Source organism: Elephantulus edwardii, unplaced genomic scaffold (genome assembly GCF_000299155.1).
Source record: "Elephantulus edwardii isolate Elephantulus edwardi_28Jun2011 unplaced genomic scaffold, EleEdw1.0 scaffold00108, whole genome shotgun sequence".
Taxonomy (NCBI): domain Eukaryota; kingdom Metazoa; phylum Chordata; class Mammalia; order Macroscelidea; family Macroscelididae; genus Elephantulus; species Elephantulus edwardii.
The window spans coordinates 7,144,961-7,161,675 of NW_006399858.1; the positions used below are offsets into that span (position 1 = coordinate 7,144,961).

Below are 16,715 nucleotides of genomic sequence, written 5' to 3' on the forward strand. Positions count from 1 at the left end.
CTGAATGATATCTTTGACATCCTCCCACAACTCATCTGGTCTTCGCTCATTAGTGTTCAAGGCCTCAAACCTGTTCCTGAGATGATTCTGAAATGTGCAAAGGTAAAAATTAAACCAAAGATCTATTCCACACCTGGGAAAAGCTGGATTTAAATATAACTTGCTATCAGGATATGAGAAGAACATTAAAAGTGGAGGAGGGAAAAGATATTCAATATCTGAATAACATAGCTTTTGCTGTACAGAAAAAATTTATTAAATGAATATAATACTGGGATTAAATGCATCATAAAAATAAGGAAAAAAAACCCCTAAATTCTAAATATAAGTGGTAAGTGGTTGACTTAAATAACAAGGTCATTTTTCACCCATTCAAAACTTCAAATATCATCTTCTTAAAGACCAGATTTTAAAAATGTGTCAGACATATATAGCACTATAATATCTGGAATTTAGCAAAAATCTTGTTTTATTAGACTGAAAATGGCATTGATTTAAATAGTTAATGATTGTTCTTTTACAACCATTTGTAAGGTCTTGAATAATTTTTAATAAACAGGTATATACCAATTTATTATATTGTTTTCAAGGATAGTAAACACAGTTATATACTTTACCTATTATGTATTTTGATAAAGACTAATGAAAATTTTGGTACTTTGGTAAAAGGTAGTCTCCTTTATAGATCAAAGGTTAACAATAGCCATTGATCTATCTCAGAATTTTAAATGATCTTTTTAATATGTACATCAAGATACAGTCATGTGCTACATAACTTCAGTTTAGACAGAATCTTACTGCATATACTTGTGTGGTCCCATAAGAAAATTCAGAAACCTCCATTGGAGAACAAAATGCACAAATAGAACAGTTTTTCATATGCAACACACATCTCTCTAAAGAATACAAAGTAACTGTGCTGCTAGGAGTATGACGGTACTGTATCTATACATAGAACCTGTAACATAATGACTTATATATGTGTTGGGCTTCCTACCTACAGTTTGCCATATAACAATGTATGCAGCAGCACTGATTTTTGCAAAATGTGTGTCTCTTCAGTGTTGTACAGTTATCTTTTTCTTTTGAAAATACTATTGTGAAATGTATTGTGGCTTCAAATCTCAGCAAAATCAGTGCTGGTGGTAGCAGCAGCAAAAGGCAAACAAGTATTGATTTGGTAGTGAGACAAAGACTATCAAAGAACTTGAAGTCAGAAAAATCAGTGAATACTACTGCTCATGATTTAGAAATGTGGTACTTGACAGTCAGCAAAACCAAAAAAATTCTTCCACCTGTCAAAGAAATGGGTTCACGAAAAGTTACACGTTTTGAAGAAATGCTTGCAATCCTAATTGTCTATCTTCTAAGAAGTCGGCATTATAATTATCTTTAAACCAGCGTTTTGGTGGAAGTGCTAATCGAAAGCCTGGAAACATCTTTTAATTTGTCATTAAGTCTAGAGAAGTCAGTGTATCTTCTAAAAACTACCCAGATTTCTTCTGGGATTTTCTTTACTAGTATTTTGTAAACAGTAAATTTAGCTCTTTCTTCCATCACCTCATAACCCAAGATAGTAGGTGTAGATGGTCTATCTTCCCAGCTGACGCCTTCAGGATTTTATTCTTCATTTTCTCCTGGTCTAGCAGAGTACTCAATAGAAGATTCTGTACACATATTTGAGTCTTCTAACTGGCCTTTGGAAGAGTTTGAGCTTGTTGAGACACTCCCAAAAGAAGAACTTCTTTGGTTTCTGTTGGTTGTAAAGCTGGAAGAAGAATTTCCTATGGGCATAGGAACTGGGACATAGGGAGTTGCCATCTTCTTTAGGCCTTTGCGACAAAGACCTGCACACAGTTCACTTAGAGAATGAATATGCAATCCATCATGTTCTGAGAAGTTCAACGTCTCAGTCTACTCCGTGGTCCCTCGCCAGCTCGCTTCCCGGGGACGCTCTCGCCGGACCCTCCGCAACCGCAGCTTGCCGCCTCTTCCCACAACACCGCCAGGCCTCACGTGATCGTGATCGCAGCCCCGAAGGCGGCTGTTCCTGCCTTCGCCCGCCGCGGCCCGCCCAGCACCAGCTTCCCGGCCCGGGCGCCACAACAACAGTATTTGATTATATTAGTAGAAATGGAAACAATCACTATCTATTCTTTTCAAAAATCTTAACTTGGGTACTTTTATTGGATACACAAGAATAGGCAGCAAATTTCTACCCCAAGACTATTCAGCAGGACTCTGTTTGTTGTTCGTTGCCTTGATGTCAGCTCCAGGTCTAGAGACCCTAAGTCACTCTGCTGGATCCTTCGCTATCCTCACAACCCCTGCTCTGATTAAGCCCATTATTTTGCATTGTTTTAATCTTTTTTAAGCCCATTGTTGCATTCTCTGTGTCAGCCCATCTCTTTGAGAGTCCTCCTCCCTTTCACTGACCCTCTAATTTCCCCAGCATGATGTCCTTTTCCAGATGAAGACCTCTTCTGACCAACAGCATGCCCAAAGTATGTGAGACATAGCCTCAGCCTCTATCTTCCTATGGAGTGCTCTGGCAGCACTTGTCCAAGACATACATATTCTCTTCACGGTCTAGATTCTATTCTCTCTTCCTTGCCAACACCACTATTAAAAAGCATCACTGTTCTTTAGTCTTCCTTATTGTCCCACTTTACATGCTTATGAAGCAATTGAAAATATCAGGGCATGAGTCAGGCACACCTTCTTAGTCTTTAAAGTGATGTTATTACTTCTTAGCATTTTAAAGAGATCCTTGGCAGCAGATTTGCCAATACAGTACCTTCCTTGATTTCTTGACTGCTGCTTCCATGGGCATTGAATATGGGCCAAGTTAAATTAAGTCTGTGACATTTCCATTTATCACGATGTCGCTTATTTCCAAGTTGTGAGAATCCCCCCCTTTTTTAATTAATTTGCGCACAAAGTTCATATACATTGTGTTTCACAATATTCTTCATCGAGACTGTGTTTCATATAATCATTCCCATGGATTATGTTTTATAAAATCAATCACCATTGGGCCTTGCCCATCATTACTTAATCTTTTCAGGTCCCTGCCTGGTCCTTCCCATTTCGTTCACCCCCATCCTCCACCCACTAAACTGTCCCCTATCCATCCTCACCCTTCTGCTCCCACCCCTTCCTCACGTGGCTCCCCATTCATGTTTTACTAGTTATCCTTCTATTTTTACAATAATCAATAATGCTCTTACACAGTATTTGTCCTTATAAGACTGAGTTGGTTCACTCAGCATTATGCTCTCCAGCCTCTCCCAAGTTATGTAGTATTTTTTTTAATCACTGCTCTTGAGTACTGCGTAGTATTCCATGGTGTGAATATACCACAATTTCTCAATCCATTCAGTTGTAATTGGACATTTGGCTGTTTTCATGTTCTTGCAATGATGAATAATGTTTCTGTGAACATTGGTATGCAGGTCTCCATTTGTGTCTCAGTTATAATTTTTGGAGTATATTATTAGTAGTGGAATAGCTGGATCATATGGAGTTTCTATGTTCAGCTTTTTGAGGGAATACCAAACTGTCTTCCAGAGCAACTGGCACCATTTTACAATCCCACCAACAGGGTATGAGAATTCCCACTTCTCCACATCCTCTTCAATATTTATTGCTTGCTGTCCTGTTAAACGTTGCCACTGCTGCTGGAGTGAGATGGTATCTCATTGTGGTGTTGCTTTGCATTTCTCTTATTGCCAGTGATTTTGAGCATTTCTTCATGTGTCTGTTGGCTATCTGAATGTCTTCCTCTGTGGAAATCTTCCCATGTCTTTTGCCCATTTTTGTGATTAGGTTATCAGTCTTTTTCTTCTGGAGCCCCAGGAGTATTCTTAAGTAAAAGTTTCTTTGTAGACCCTTGTCTGAGATAGCTTTGCCAAATGTTTGTTCCCAGTTGGTAGGGTTTCTTTTCACTCTCCTGAACTTCTGTCTCAATTTTTATCCCCTGACATTGAATTCTAATCCATACTGAATTCTGTACTCTGATTTTCCTTAGTAAGTATTTCACATCCTCCTCACTTTGAGCAAGCAAGGTTGTGACATCTGCATTTTGAAGATTGTTGATGAATCTTCCTCTGATCTTGATGAAACAATATATTGTCTTATGCACCTGTGCATCTATGGGCCTTATAAAATTTTGGCCTTGGAGTACTTTTAATCTACAAAGTAGCTTGATTCTTACTTACTGTAAAAGCTTTCTGTAGCATATTTTTAAACAGACTTCATAGGAAGTAATAGCAAATTTATATCCAGATTTGCTGCCAGAAGGGAAGTGCATCCTTGAGACATCCTTGGAGCTGTGGACCTCTGAAAGACTGAACTCAGGAAAAAACAGGAGATATGGCCCAGGGACAGACACCAGGTCAAATAAGCCTGGATATTGAATGAGCCTCTCACTCCATCAGAAAGACCCGCAATCATCAACACATCAATGCATTTAGCATGCATCGCCAGCGATGAGTTAGTACCAGCCTGCACCCCACTGGACAGGCCACACAGGCAGCTCTAGCACTGTACCGATCTCCACCATCCATATGACCATTTCCAATTGTTTCATCCAATCAATCAAACTTCATCCATGTCTTCTGTGTGGTCCTGATGATGTTAGGCTGCGTAAGAGTTCTCCAAAACTGGGAGGTCTATGAGGCTGGCTCTGCCAAGATGCTGTTTGCCACCTTGTCACTTAACTCCTTCAGCTGTACAAGGCTTGCTCCTTCAGCCCTGCTCTGTGCTTCCTTTCCAGAGGACACCACAGCCAACAAAGATTCTGGTCAAGAGTCGGAGTCTATTCCAGAATACACAGCAGAAGAGGAGCGGGAAGACAACCGGTTGTGGAGGACGGTGGTGATTGGAGAGCAAGAGCAGCGGATTGACATGAAGGTCATTGAGCCCTACAGGAGAGTGATTTCACACGGAGGTAGTCAAGTTTGTACTAATCCTGGGAATGGGAAGATGGGGCAGATCATTCTATTAGAAAACAAAGCCAGAGTCTTTTCTAACATGACATCCCCAATATCCTATCCATAGCAATGCTCATGGAGACAAGAGGGCTAGTATACAACATTATAAGTAATTCCCTTAAGTATGGGAAAGTCTGCTATGGTAAAATAACTTTCCAAAGTAAAAAATTGCTTTTCACACCATATCTAACATTAACATTTACCATGCAAATCTGCGGAAAACCATGGTCATCCAATTTAATAATATCTACATGGAATTTATAATAACTGGCAATAGGGTCTAAGTAAGTACTTCTGCAATATGTAACACTTTGGCTTGTAGTTAAGATCGTTCCAGCAGAAGTACTTCTAAATTATTTTTTAAAACTTATCTGAATCCTTTTCAGAAGCTTTAGGAAGTCATTTCCAGGGTCAGCCTGGTATTTTTCACCCGACTTGACCCCATATTTGAAGCTTGCTTTTCGGGACTCCTTTAAATGCATGCCTGACAGCAGCCAGCCCTGGTCAAAGGCTCCACCTGCTTAGTGAGGGACAGAGGAGGGAGGCAGCTGCATTTAATATTTCGAGTATTGTCTTGGGGCTATAGCAGCATATGTAGCCTTGATTAATTCTGGGTTCATAAAAAGTCAGAGAAGCACAAGCAACATATTTAATAGCATCACCTTGAGAAAACATAAACAGGTCCATGATTTCTGCTGCATGCCTTCCTTTCCTGCTGTCCCAAGCACCACCCTCAACACCCAGCTGTTCCAGAGAAAGTACAAGCTGACATGACAATCATTGTTCCCTCTTCTGTCTCTCCCCTAATTAAGACAGGGAAATAAGGACGTGCCACTGCAGTAAATGCATTGCTTGTTTTCTAAGGGCAGAAGAACATTTTGTTATTTCAGTCAAGCCCTCCTCCACCAGCAGATTTTACACCATCCTGTGTCTTACAATCACAGTGTAATATCAGGACCCCCCCCCAGGGAACCCAACTATGACAGGCTGCCCCTGCCCGTCACCTTTTTTTATTGCCTCACTATTTGAGCAGAAGTCCTGGATGATGCAATAAGTTTAAAGGCCAAGCAGTCTGAGTTCATCCAAAGGAAGACAGGAATGGTCATCTCCTTCCAAATCTCAGCCACTGAAAACCCCTTGGAGCCCTCATCTTTTCTGACATACACGAAGCTGTCCTGAGGAAGAACTCCCTCAGTGAAAAGGTAGCACGGCTCAGGGGTGACAGCGTTGGGCCTTTCCTCTGAGGCCTTTCAGCGTTGAAATGATGATTGACCTAGTCTTACTGGAAATAAGGAGCTAATTTAAAGTGACAGACACAGTTGACATTTTTCAATGAAAAGCTGAACCTTGTCAAATCTTCCCAGAAAGCTCAGCCATTTTTGCACCACCCATGAGATATTTTTTGGCCTATTTGCTTTTTGGACAGCACTTTCAAAAGAAAATTTTAAAAGACTGCTTATAAAAGTCAGTGGTGCTTGGTTTGGTTTTAAAAAAAAAATGTAAAGCTGTCAGTATAAATGTAAAGTCTGTCAGTATAAATCAGTGTCCCAGTGGTAATCTCAATAAACATTTCTACCCTTCAGTTCATAAGAGCACCCTTGTTGTGAGGGAGGCCGCCTCACTGTGGGCCCCTTTCCTGAGGTGGAGTTATTGTTCATTACCTCAGGAGACTCTGCTACCTGTGCTCGCTGAAATCGGGAGAGCAGGGTGGGTGTTGAGGATATGGGCCTGTGGCCTGAGGTGGTAGAGGGCAAATTCCCCTCAGACCACAGACCTCACCTGGTTTGCTGTGTTCTCCATTCCTTCTAACCCTCTCCTCGGCATCCACACCTCTCCTTTCTGTGTCCTAAGGTCATTCTCTTTTCTAAATTTTTTCCCCTCATTTTTTTGTCTGTGTGACTGTCCTGTTTATTTTGAAGGGAGAAGCACATTCTTTCTCCCCAGTTCCGCCTTGCACCAGCTGCATGACTGTGCCTTTGGCTGTACCCACCCTGGGCGTTAACGAGATGCCACCTTCTCCTACACCCTGAACGGCTTTTTTGTTCTCTGTGGTAATGAATGATAAGCTCAGGTGCGACTTCTGAATTGACCCAAGCTGTGCTTTCTTCTTTATGGCAAATACTGCTTTCTCAGACTTTAATGATGGTAAAGCGATAGCCCTTAGTTAATAACTAATTGAGCTTGTCATCCTGGATTCTGAGGAACATTTAAAAATTAGCAGTTCATAGTGAGCATTGACCTTGTGACCTTTTGCATTTTGCTATGAGGAAGTTTCCCTACTCAGGCCAGCAGCAAAGTAACAAGTGTTCTCTGCAGTACAAGCAAGGTGGGTGTGGTGGGGAGTTGTGTACACCAGAAGCAAGGCTAGATGCTGAGGAGTAGCCCTGCCAGTCGGGAATACGGGGCAGGCCAGGAGTATTTAAGCAAACAGTTCAGCCTGTTTTTGCTTCAGTGATCTTGGTAGGAGATGCTTCCCAGGGCCCTGACTGCACTAAGAACAGTGACGTGGGCCTGTTCGTCTTTGACACCTGCTAGATCTTACTAGGCCTGGGTTAGGGAGCTCGGATGGCATGGTCCATAGGAAGTTGTGTTCCTAACCCAAAGGTAGCACTTTTCTGTTTGAATCCACCAGCTGTTCAAAGAGAAAACATGGACAGTCTTCTCCTATGAAAATTGTGGTCTCAGAAAATCCACTTTAGGGCCACCTATGAGTCAGTTCCAATTCAAAGGCAGTGAGCTTGAGTTGTTGTTGTTGTTGTTTTTGCTTGGTTTTTTGTTTTGTTTTGACACTTTGGTTACCTCACGTTAACTTCTCAGGACCTCAGTTACTTAATCAGTATAACTGTCACTGTCCTAAAGCCAGTGTTCACATACTGTAACCCACGGAACCCCTCCAGGGTGTAAATGGTTGAGCACTTGTCTGCTAACTGAAAGGTCAGCAGTTCAAGTACTCAAAAGAAAGTCTGAAAATCCATTTCCCGAAATCAAGTGTTGAAAAGCCTGTTGGAACACGGCCTGCCATGACCCATGGAAGGTTAGCAGGCTTCAGAATGGCTCAGTGGCAGCTGGTTGATTAGTGCCTGTACAGCATGTCTGCCCACAACTTAAATAAAGAAGCAAGGACAGGTGGGTGTGACTTTGATCAGTCAGTTGTTGGTTGGGTGGAGGATCACCTTGAGACTAAAACTGCCTAGTTTAAACTTGGAGCTGAGAGCACATAAATAACCAAGGACAGTCATGTCAAAGCATTGTAACAAGGAGTTTCTTTCTTTCTTTTTTTACTTCTCTTATTTCATTATAGGAGATTCAGGTAATCTTCTCTGCAGTGTTCCTGGGGAAAAATGATCCTGGGAAGAATGAGAAGAGTTGCTCCCTGGTGTGTGTGTCTGTGTGTATGTTTGGTGCGACTGTGGCATCTCTCCTCTGTCTCCATTCCATTTGCTGGCCAGCAAACTTGTGTTCCATCCCTTCCATGTCTCCCTGTCTTATGCCAGGTAAGGTTTACCACCACTGCCTTGGAGGGTCTCGGAAGGAGCAAGGTGGGGTGACTTAGACCCCTCAGCACATTGGCCCTAACAACGTTCACTCTCTGCTTATTAAAACTAGAGTTCAATAGGGTAAGTTTTAAAAAGAATAGTCCTGAAATGGATTGTGCTGTAGCCAACAGGTATCTTCACTGGTGTGCACTCTCTGCTTAGAACAGAAACTGAAGGTTCCACGGACTCCCTTGGAGGCATCTGGAAGGGACAAGAAGCAAATGGTCCCAATTCATCCTCCTAATTGCGCTTTGACAGAAATTACTATCTGAAAATCACCAAAGGCTGACAACAATGCGGTCAACTCTTGGTTCAGGAGGAAAACTCAATGTGGAAATGTTTTTTTTTTTTTATTATTATTTCCTTTCTTACATTATCTCCTTTTCCTGTTTTCTCTTATCTCTTTTGACATATCTTCCTTTTCCACATGGAGTTCTGGTGTTGTGATAGGGTCAGTGTCAGGCTGCTAATCAGAGGGTTGGCAGTTTGAACTCAGCAGTTGCTCTACAGGAGAAAAATGAGGCAGTCAGGCCCCTCCTCGTAAAATGTATGGCTTTGGAATCTGACGGAGGGTCAAAATCAATTCAGGGACGGTGGGATTTTTGTGTCCTTCCTACTTAAATGTTGTTGTTGTTGTTGTTGTGTACCATTGACCCATGCTGACCTTTTGGCAGGTTTTCAGAGGCAGTTAATTGCATAGGAAGAGATTACCCATCCTCCTCCTGCTTTGTCCTAGTTAAAAGTTAGGTGCCATAGAGTCGCAGATTACTCATAGTGACCCTATGAATGAAAGACCTGAACACTTGTATAACTTTCATCATTTCTCCAAGTTCATAGGGTTTCCAGAGGCAAGCTATTTCAGAAGTGGATGCCACTCCTGCTTCCAAGCTTGTTTTAATCTGCAAGTTCCACTAAACACTGTCTACCTTGAGTAACTGTTATCACATTTGGCACATCAGTGTCACAGTGTTTAGCATCACAGCAACCAGAGTTACCTCTGTATAGCAAATGGACAGGCTAGTGCTATACCACTTAGAAGAATGTTTGGCCAAAAACAATTAAAATCAGCCTGAGGGCCCAAATGCATTTTTAAATGGGAGGTCAAATACAACCAACTCACACCCAAAAGTAGTTAACATTCCACCCTAATCCTCACCAGAACCAGAAAACAAACCTCTGTAGAATCTGGCCATTCCAGTCAACTTCCAGCCCCATACTGCTGACCAAATACTTTTTTAAATAGGATACCAGATACAATCAACTCCGCCCAATAGCAAACATTCCACCCTAATCCTCACCAGAACCAGAAAACACACCTCTGTAGAATCTAGACATTAAAAAAAAAAATCCATTTTGTTTGTGTACATCAGTAATTTACATAAAAAAACATGTCTTACCTTGAAATGCACACTACATGGCAAGGACAGACAGTAATGGCTCAAAGAATTGAATGATCATTTAAGATGACTTTTCCAGTAATGTTTATAAACCTTAGGCTCAGCACTTCTTTAGAAACAGGTAAGGAAGCCAAATTAACTGATTAGTCATGATCTGGATCATTATTCTGAGTCCAGCAGCTGAACAGACTGAACCCACTGCTGTGAATCATTACATCGCTCCCCTGTGCTTTCTGGGCTGCACGTCTTTCCAGCAGACACTGCCCAGCTGTCCATTGTTACCGGAGGAGACTATCCCCAGAGAGCTGGCGGGCTCAGTTGGCAGCAGGCACTGTGGCATCAGGACTGCCTGAAGCCAGGCAACAACATTTAGGGAGACGCTTTGGAAAGGAAGCTTCTCTCTTGGTTTTTTAAGTTAGACTCAGATCTAATGAACAGACCATTGCTATACCACTTAGAAGAATATTTGATAAAAAACAATTAAAACCAGGTCTGAGGGCCATAGGCCTGAGAGCCCAAATGTATTTTTAAATAGGAGGCCAAATACAACCAACTTACATCCAATATTCCTCACCGGAACCAGAAAACAAACTTCTGCAGAATCTGGCCATTCCAGTAGACTTCCAACCTGAATTCCAGCCCCATACTGCTGACCAAATACTTTTTTAAATAGACCATTAAATATGATCTCTTTTCATTAACTGAGTCTTTGTTACTGTTCTGTGTCTGTCACATACATTTGTGGTCTCATACCTGTTGGTGGTAGTGGTGATGTAATAAGTGACCCTCTAGTGAGTTTTCAGAAACAGAAAATTGTACAGGAGGAGATTGCCCATCTTTCTTCCATGAAGCAGCTAGTGGATTTGAACCACATGCCTTTGTATTGGCAGCACACTCATTAGCTAAACCATCACCTCTTTTGTGGATTTCTATTTAGATACATAGGTGAACTTCCTTCCCCTGTCATTTCCTTTCATATTGCATAGTAAATGGAAGCTGATAAATGCGTATTGGAAATTGTGGAAATGAAAGCAAAACTCGCAGGGGAAAACTATTACAGCTTTGTTCCACAAACTTGTATATATTTACACCGGGTATATACTTATTTAGGTAACATCTGTATCTAAAGTATATCCTTTACATAGGTAATATGTACTATAAACACTGCACACAACAACCTCAAATTAGTAATACAACCAACCCATAATTTGGTGTATTTTTAGTTGCTATCTTTCTCCCTCCGCCTCCCCCCCCGCCCCCCGTCAAGTCATACTCTTTGTTTAGAACAACTCATTAAAGTTCTTTTCAAGTTAAGCTCTTGCAAAGCAATTCTCAACTACTATGTTACTGCCATGGTAGTCTCCAGAAAGGATATTTAGAGTTTGTGGAAAAAAAAAAACATTAATCAGGGTGAGTTCTGGGAGGGTCAACCATGAGGGTGTGTTCTGTCCTTTAACTCAAAACTTTAAAGACATCTTTATTTGATAACTCTAAAGTCCAGAAAATGTATATGACAGAATTTACAAGTATGTAACAGGGAATATAAAAAATATGAAAATACAGTGCATCATTTCCACATATTAAGTGTGGACAGCTCAGAAGCTTTTCCACACCTGCCTGAAGGGCTTTTACCAGCAGCTGCTGTGAATTTCAAAGGTGACCTCCAAGGAGGCCTAGAGTTTACTTAAAAGATAGAGCAAAGCCACAGTTACTTGAGCGCTTTCAGAGAATGGGTAAGTGTTGTAAGATGTATTTACGTTGACCTTGACCCTAAATTATTTCAATGCTCACACTTGCTTCCATTTCCCCCCTTATTTTCTCACTACCACCTGAAAACAGTGCCCATTACCCCATGTTACTAGGAAGCAATTCTAAAGTTTTCCTCAAAAGTACAAGTCTTCATAAAATTTAAGAAAAGTAGTACTCTTCTTGAGTTAGCCTTTTTCTTTAAGAGATACAACTCTGAATCCTGCATCCTGTTGTTTTCAGCCTAGTCAGAACTTTCTATGGGTGCCCTAGACCTTATCAAGTCCAGAAGTCCCAGGAGACCCATAGGCAAGCGCACCATAGACACTGAAATGAAAAGAAAGGTGCTATCTATTCTGTTGTGTGTATATCTGAGACTGTAGTATAGTTCAACGACTAAACTTTCCCTTTAAATTAACTGGAGTTTAAGCTTGAAATAAGATAATGAGGAAAGAAAACCCCTTTCTTTACCATTAAAGGAAGGAAATATTATATAAATTAACTTTTTAAATAGTTTTACATGAATTAGAAATCTATAGGTCAAAAAGTGTTGGCTTCTCATCTGTTGATTATTTGTAAAGGCCATTCATGACTAGGACGGGCACCTCTGCTTTGGTAAGAGCCAATGGGAATGTTTGGCTGTGAAGGAGTGTGGAATGAAGGGCCTCATGGAGTACCTTGTGTTTTTTAAATTTCGAGAAGGCCTAGTGTTGTTATATTTTGGAGGAAAAGACCTTTAAATCATACAATAGTCTTCTGTCATTTTGCCATATTGACCTAATCTGAGTTTGCTATGATGATGAGCCTTATGTATTTTGAGTGTTAAATGCCATAACGATTGCCCATGGTGGACAGAGCTCCCAGTTTAAGATTGGTTTGGAAGCAGGAGTGGCATCCACTTCCTAAATTACCTGCCTATGGAAATTCAGTGAACTTGGAGAAATGACAATAGTTCTAGAAAGACTTCGCATTTTTTTTGTTCACAAAGTCGCTATGGGTCGTCATCGATTCAGTGGCAATCAGCAACAACAACATTAATACTACACTTAACACATTAAAACATCCATAATATCAATATTTGCACATATGGATATGCAGCAATGTTTTTACTGTGCACAAGGAGCCCTCAATTTAAAGCACATTTGAATTATGATGAACTTGGTTTAGCCCTCATTACCTTTTATGATTCCTTTATTTTCTTTGTATGTATGCCCATATTCAATGATATAAATTTACCTGTGATGTTTTCAACCTCCAAAGACTGAATTTCTAAACATACTGATAATAAAAAACAATAATAAAAATTGGAAAACCCGTAAACCAGCTTATGACAAGAGTCAATGGGACAGAACTACATCATAATTGGGAATTGCCTCTGTTTAAGACCCTATCTAGCATATGTATCCATTAATATACTATTCTATGTGCATAGATGTAAAGAAATAGGATCTATAATTATGAATACAGAAAGCTCTTTTAGAGATTTTTCTATTTTATTCACATACACACACTCTCCAAGACTTTCTGATTTATCCTGTAGGTTAAATATGTTCTTGCTAAAAGCTTTCACTTGGTTACAAATGTCTTTTTTGTTTGTCCCCCAGGATACTATGGGGACGGTCTAAATGCCATCATTGTGTTTGCTGCCTGTTTTCTGCCAGACAGCAGTCGGGCGGACTACCACTATGTCATGGAAAATCTTTTCCTGTGAGTGATCCTTATGACAAAGTGCTTTGAATTAATCACAGTGGGCATGGAATGGCAGATAGAGTGCCTTTAATTACAAGAGAATATCCTCAGACTCTTTTAAAAAGTCAATGAACTCCTTATCAAGGAGAAAACATGGCTCAGGAGACTAAATCTCCATAGGAGCTCTGAAGTCAGGAGAATAGATTGAAAACTAAATGAACACATTTTGGCCAGCATGTAACATTTCTATTGGGTGAAGTATTATTTTTGTTCCCTGATAACATGTTCTTAGTCAACTGGCAATAACCTGACTTGGTTTTTATCTGCGCTTATTAATCTTAGTTGCCTTTAATATTTGATAACATTGTTGACATTTTGGAACGTCAGGTTTCTAATCTAAATATTTTACTAATGTACCTGCATAAAAAAGATAACTCAAGGAATAAATGAGCAATACTCACTCACATGGAAATGATCTCAGCAGGTAACTATATTCTTTTCAAGGTGAAAAGGTAATATGCACAACAATTCTAAATGTTCTAAATGCCATACTCCTTGTGATTTAACTGTTATGTAATTATAGTAAAAGTGGAATGAAGCATTTCTTGTGGGAACTAAAACTCTTCTCTGCCTTCTTGTGATCAGATATGTAATAAGCACTTTGGAGTTGATGGTAGCCGAAGACTATATGATTGTGTATTTGAATGGTGCAACCCCAAGACGAAAGATGCCAGGGCTAGGCTGGATGAAGAAATGCTACCAGATGATTGACAGACGGTATTTGGGCATGATTACTTAATCTCTGTTTTGACTCCCTCACTTCTACAGGCATACCTATTTTTATTGCACATTTCCTTATTGCATTTCACAGTTAGTGTTTCTTTACAAATTAAAGATTGGTGGCAATCCCTTGTTGACCATGTTTATAGGCACCATTTTTCCAATAGCATGTGCTCACTTTGGGTCTCAGTGTCACATTTTGGTGATTTTCACACTATTTCAAAACATTTCCATAATGCTATGCATCCTGAATAGACTACAGTACACTATAAGCATAACTTAAATTTGTACTGAGGAAATAAAAAAGTCCATTTGACTTAATTTTATTGGGATATTCAGGATATTCACTTCATTGCTGAGATCTGGAACTGAACCCACAATAGGGATGAGGAATGCTTGTAGATTAAAATCCGTTTTAATCTACCAAAGGTGTAGTTACAGAGTATGTTGTTGTTGTTGTTTGATGCCGTCGAGTCATAGACAACTCATAGCGACCCTATGAACGAACAGCCTGAGCACTGTTCGTACATAGAGTTTCCAGAGGCAAGCCATTTCAGAAGTGGATGCCGCTCCTGCTTCCAGTACATAGTATGAGTGTTTGAATTATTCATCTACTATTAAATCATAATTATAAAAAATAAAATAATTAGTTATAAAAAATAATTTCCTTATTGCTTAGTTCTCCAACTTTGAGATAGAGTAAATCTTCCCAAGATTTCTTAAAATATTGTATTCTCAAGTTTGATCAAATCTGTTTTAATCTCTATATATGCAGTTTCCTCATGGAGTTGCATTTTGAGCTGGTAAAACAACATGCCTATGATTTTTCACTGACACTGCATGACTTTGCCACCTAGCTATATTGTAACTACTATAATTTGAATAGTTTTTATGTTTTTATCAACATTCTCTGTTAATGTAGATGAAAAGTTAACCACTGCTTCATATACTAACTTTGTGTGAATTGGAATTCATATTTATTTTAGTAGAACAAAACATTTTCTTGCTATCTGCAGAGAAATTACGTATGTTTGATGTCTGTGTGTATGGAATCCCCTTAGATGTGACTCCTCAAATAACAACACATGAGTACCCCTACTGCTCACAGATCCACTTTATCATCTAAGCCTTTGAAAGTAGCATCATCAATGCTGAGAAATGTATCTGAAACTCAGTAACATGGAAGTAATTATGTTAAGGCCAGACAGCCATGTTGGCATACTTTTACTGGTTGATTATAAGCGCCCTGGTGGCTGTTGGGTTGCTAACCACAATGCAGTGCACCTCCAGCGGTTTGAAAGCACCATAGGCATGGCAGGAGAAAGATGGCAGTCAGTCTCTTGTCATTGGACTTACAGCCTCAGATATTCAACGGAAAGTCAGTGTAAGTGAGAACTGACATGCCCACAATGAGTTTGAGTTTTTTGGTCTTTGAGTTGCCTTATACAGATGAAATCAAGACTCAATGATATTGAATAACTTGTCTAAGTTGCTACTGAGTGTGTATGTGCTCAAAAAAAGTAGAGATATCCTCTCAGATGGAAAAAGCATTGTTGTTGTTATGTGCTGTCGAGTCGTTTGCGACTCAGCGACCCTATGCACAACAGCCCTAAACCCTGCTCTATCCTGCGCCAACCGCACTGCCTCTGACACACCCATCCCGATTACCCCAGTCACCGAATCAATCCATCTCATAGAGGGTCTTCCCCTCCTGCGCCGTCCCTCCACCCTCCCAAGCATGATGTCCCTCTCCAAGGACCCGTCCCTCCTGGCAACATGTCCAAAATATGTCAGACGAAGCCCCAGAATCCTTGCCTCCAAGGAGTAGCTTGATTTAATCCTCTCCAAGATGAATCTGTTTGTTTTCCTGGCAGTCCATGGTACATTCAGTACTCTTCTCCAGCACCACAGCTCAAAGGCATCAACTCTCCTTCTGTCCTCCCTAGTCATTGTCCAACTCTCTGATGCATAACAAGCGATTGCAAAGACCATGGCCTGTATCAAGCACACCTTAGTCTCCAGAGAGACACCATTATTTAGGCAAAATGTGTCATAATGGCTGTACATACATGTACTCCAAGAATACACCTTCCTATCTTACATTTTTTTCTTCTTCTTGGAAATTACATCTGACTTGCCCAAATTTCTAATTATGTCTCAGAAAAAACATTTGTGTTGGCTCCTCATCGATCTTCTCGTGTAGCCTCAGCCACACCCCTGAGACACAATGGTGAAGGTCAGAGTAAACTGATTTGGCCACATTGGATGCCTGGTGAGCAGGCTTGCTGTTAACTCTGGTAAAGTGGATGTTGTTGCCATCAATGACCTCTTTATTTACCTCAAGTACATGTTCTATATGTTCCTTAATAATTCTACCCATGGTAAGTTCAATGGCAATGTTAAAGCTGAGAATGGGACGCTTGTCATCAATGGGAAAGCCATCACTACCTTCCAGGAATGAGATCCTGCCAACATCAAGTGGGGTGATGCTGGTGCTGTTTATGTTGTGGAGTCCACTGGTATCTTCACAGTATTGGAGAAACATGGGGCTCACTTAAGTGTGGTGCCAAATG

The 16,715-nt window shown here is 40.4% G+C and overlaps 1 protein-coding gene and 1 pseudogene across 1 annotated transcript in view; one reads left to right on the plus strand and one right to left on the minus strand.

Annotated features, from left to right (window-relative positions):
- PRUNE2 (prune homolog 2 (Drosophila)) overlaps positions 1–16,715 on the plus strand; it is a 435,757-nt gene that overhangs the window by 404,323 nt on the left and 14,719 nt on the right. The window contains exons 14-17 of the mRNA XM_006891999.1: positions 4,778–4,951; positions 8,296–8,304; positions 13,278–13,380; positions 14,008–14,139. Of these exons, the coding sequence (XP_006892061.1) occupies positions 4,778–4,951; positions 8,296–8,304; positions 13,278–13,380; positions 14,008–14,139 (418 nt within the window). The remainder of the gene's footprint in view (positions 1–4,777; positions 4,952–8,295; positions 8,305–13,277; positions 13,381–14,007; positions 14,140–16,715) is intronic.
- Positions 1,323–1,821, minus strand: LOC102847622 (annotated as a pseudogene).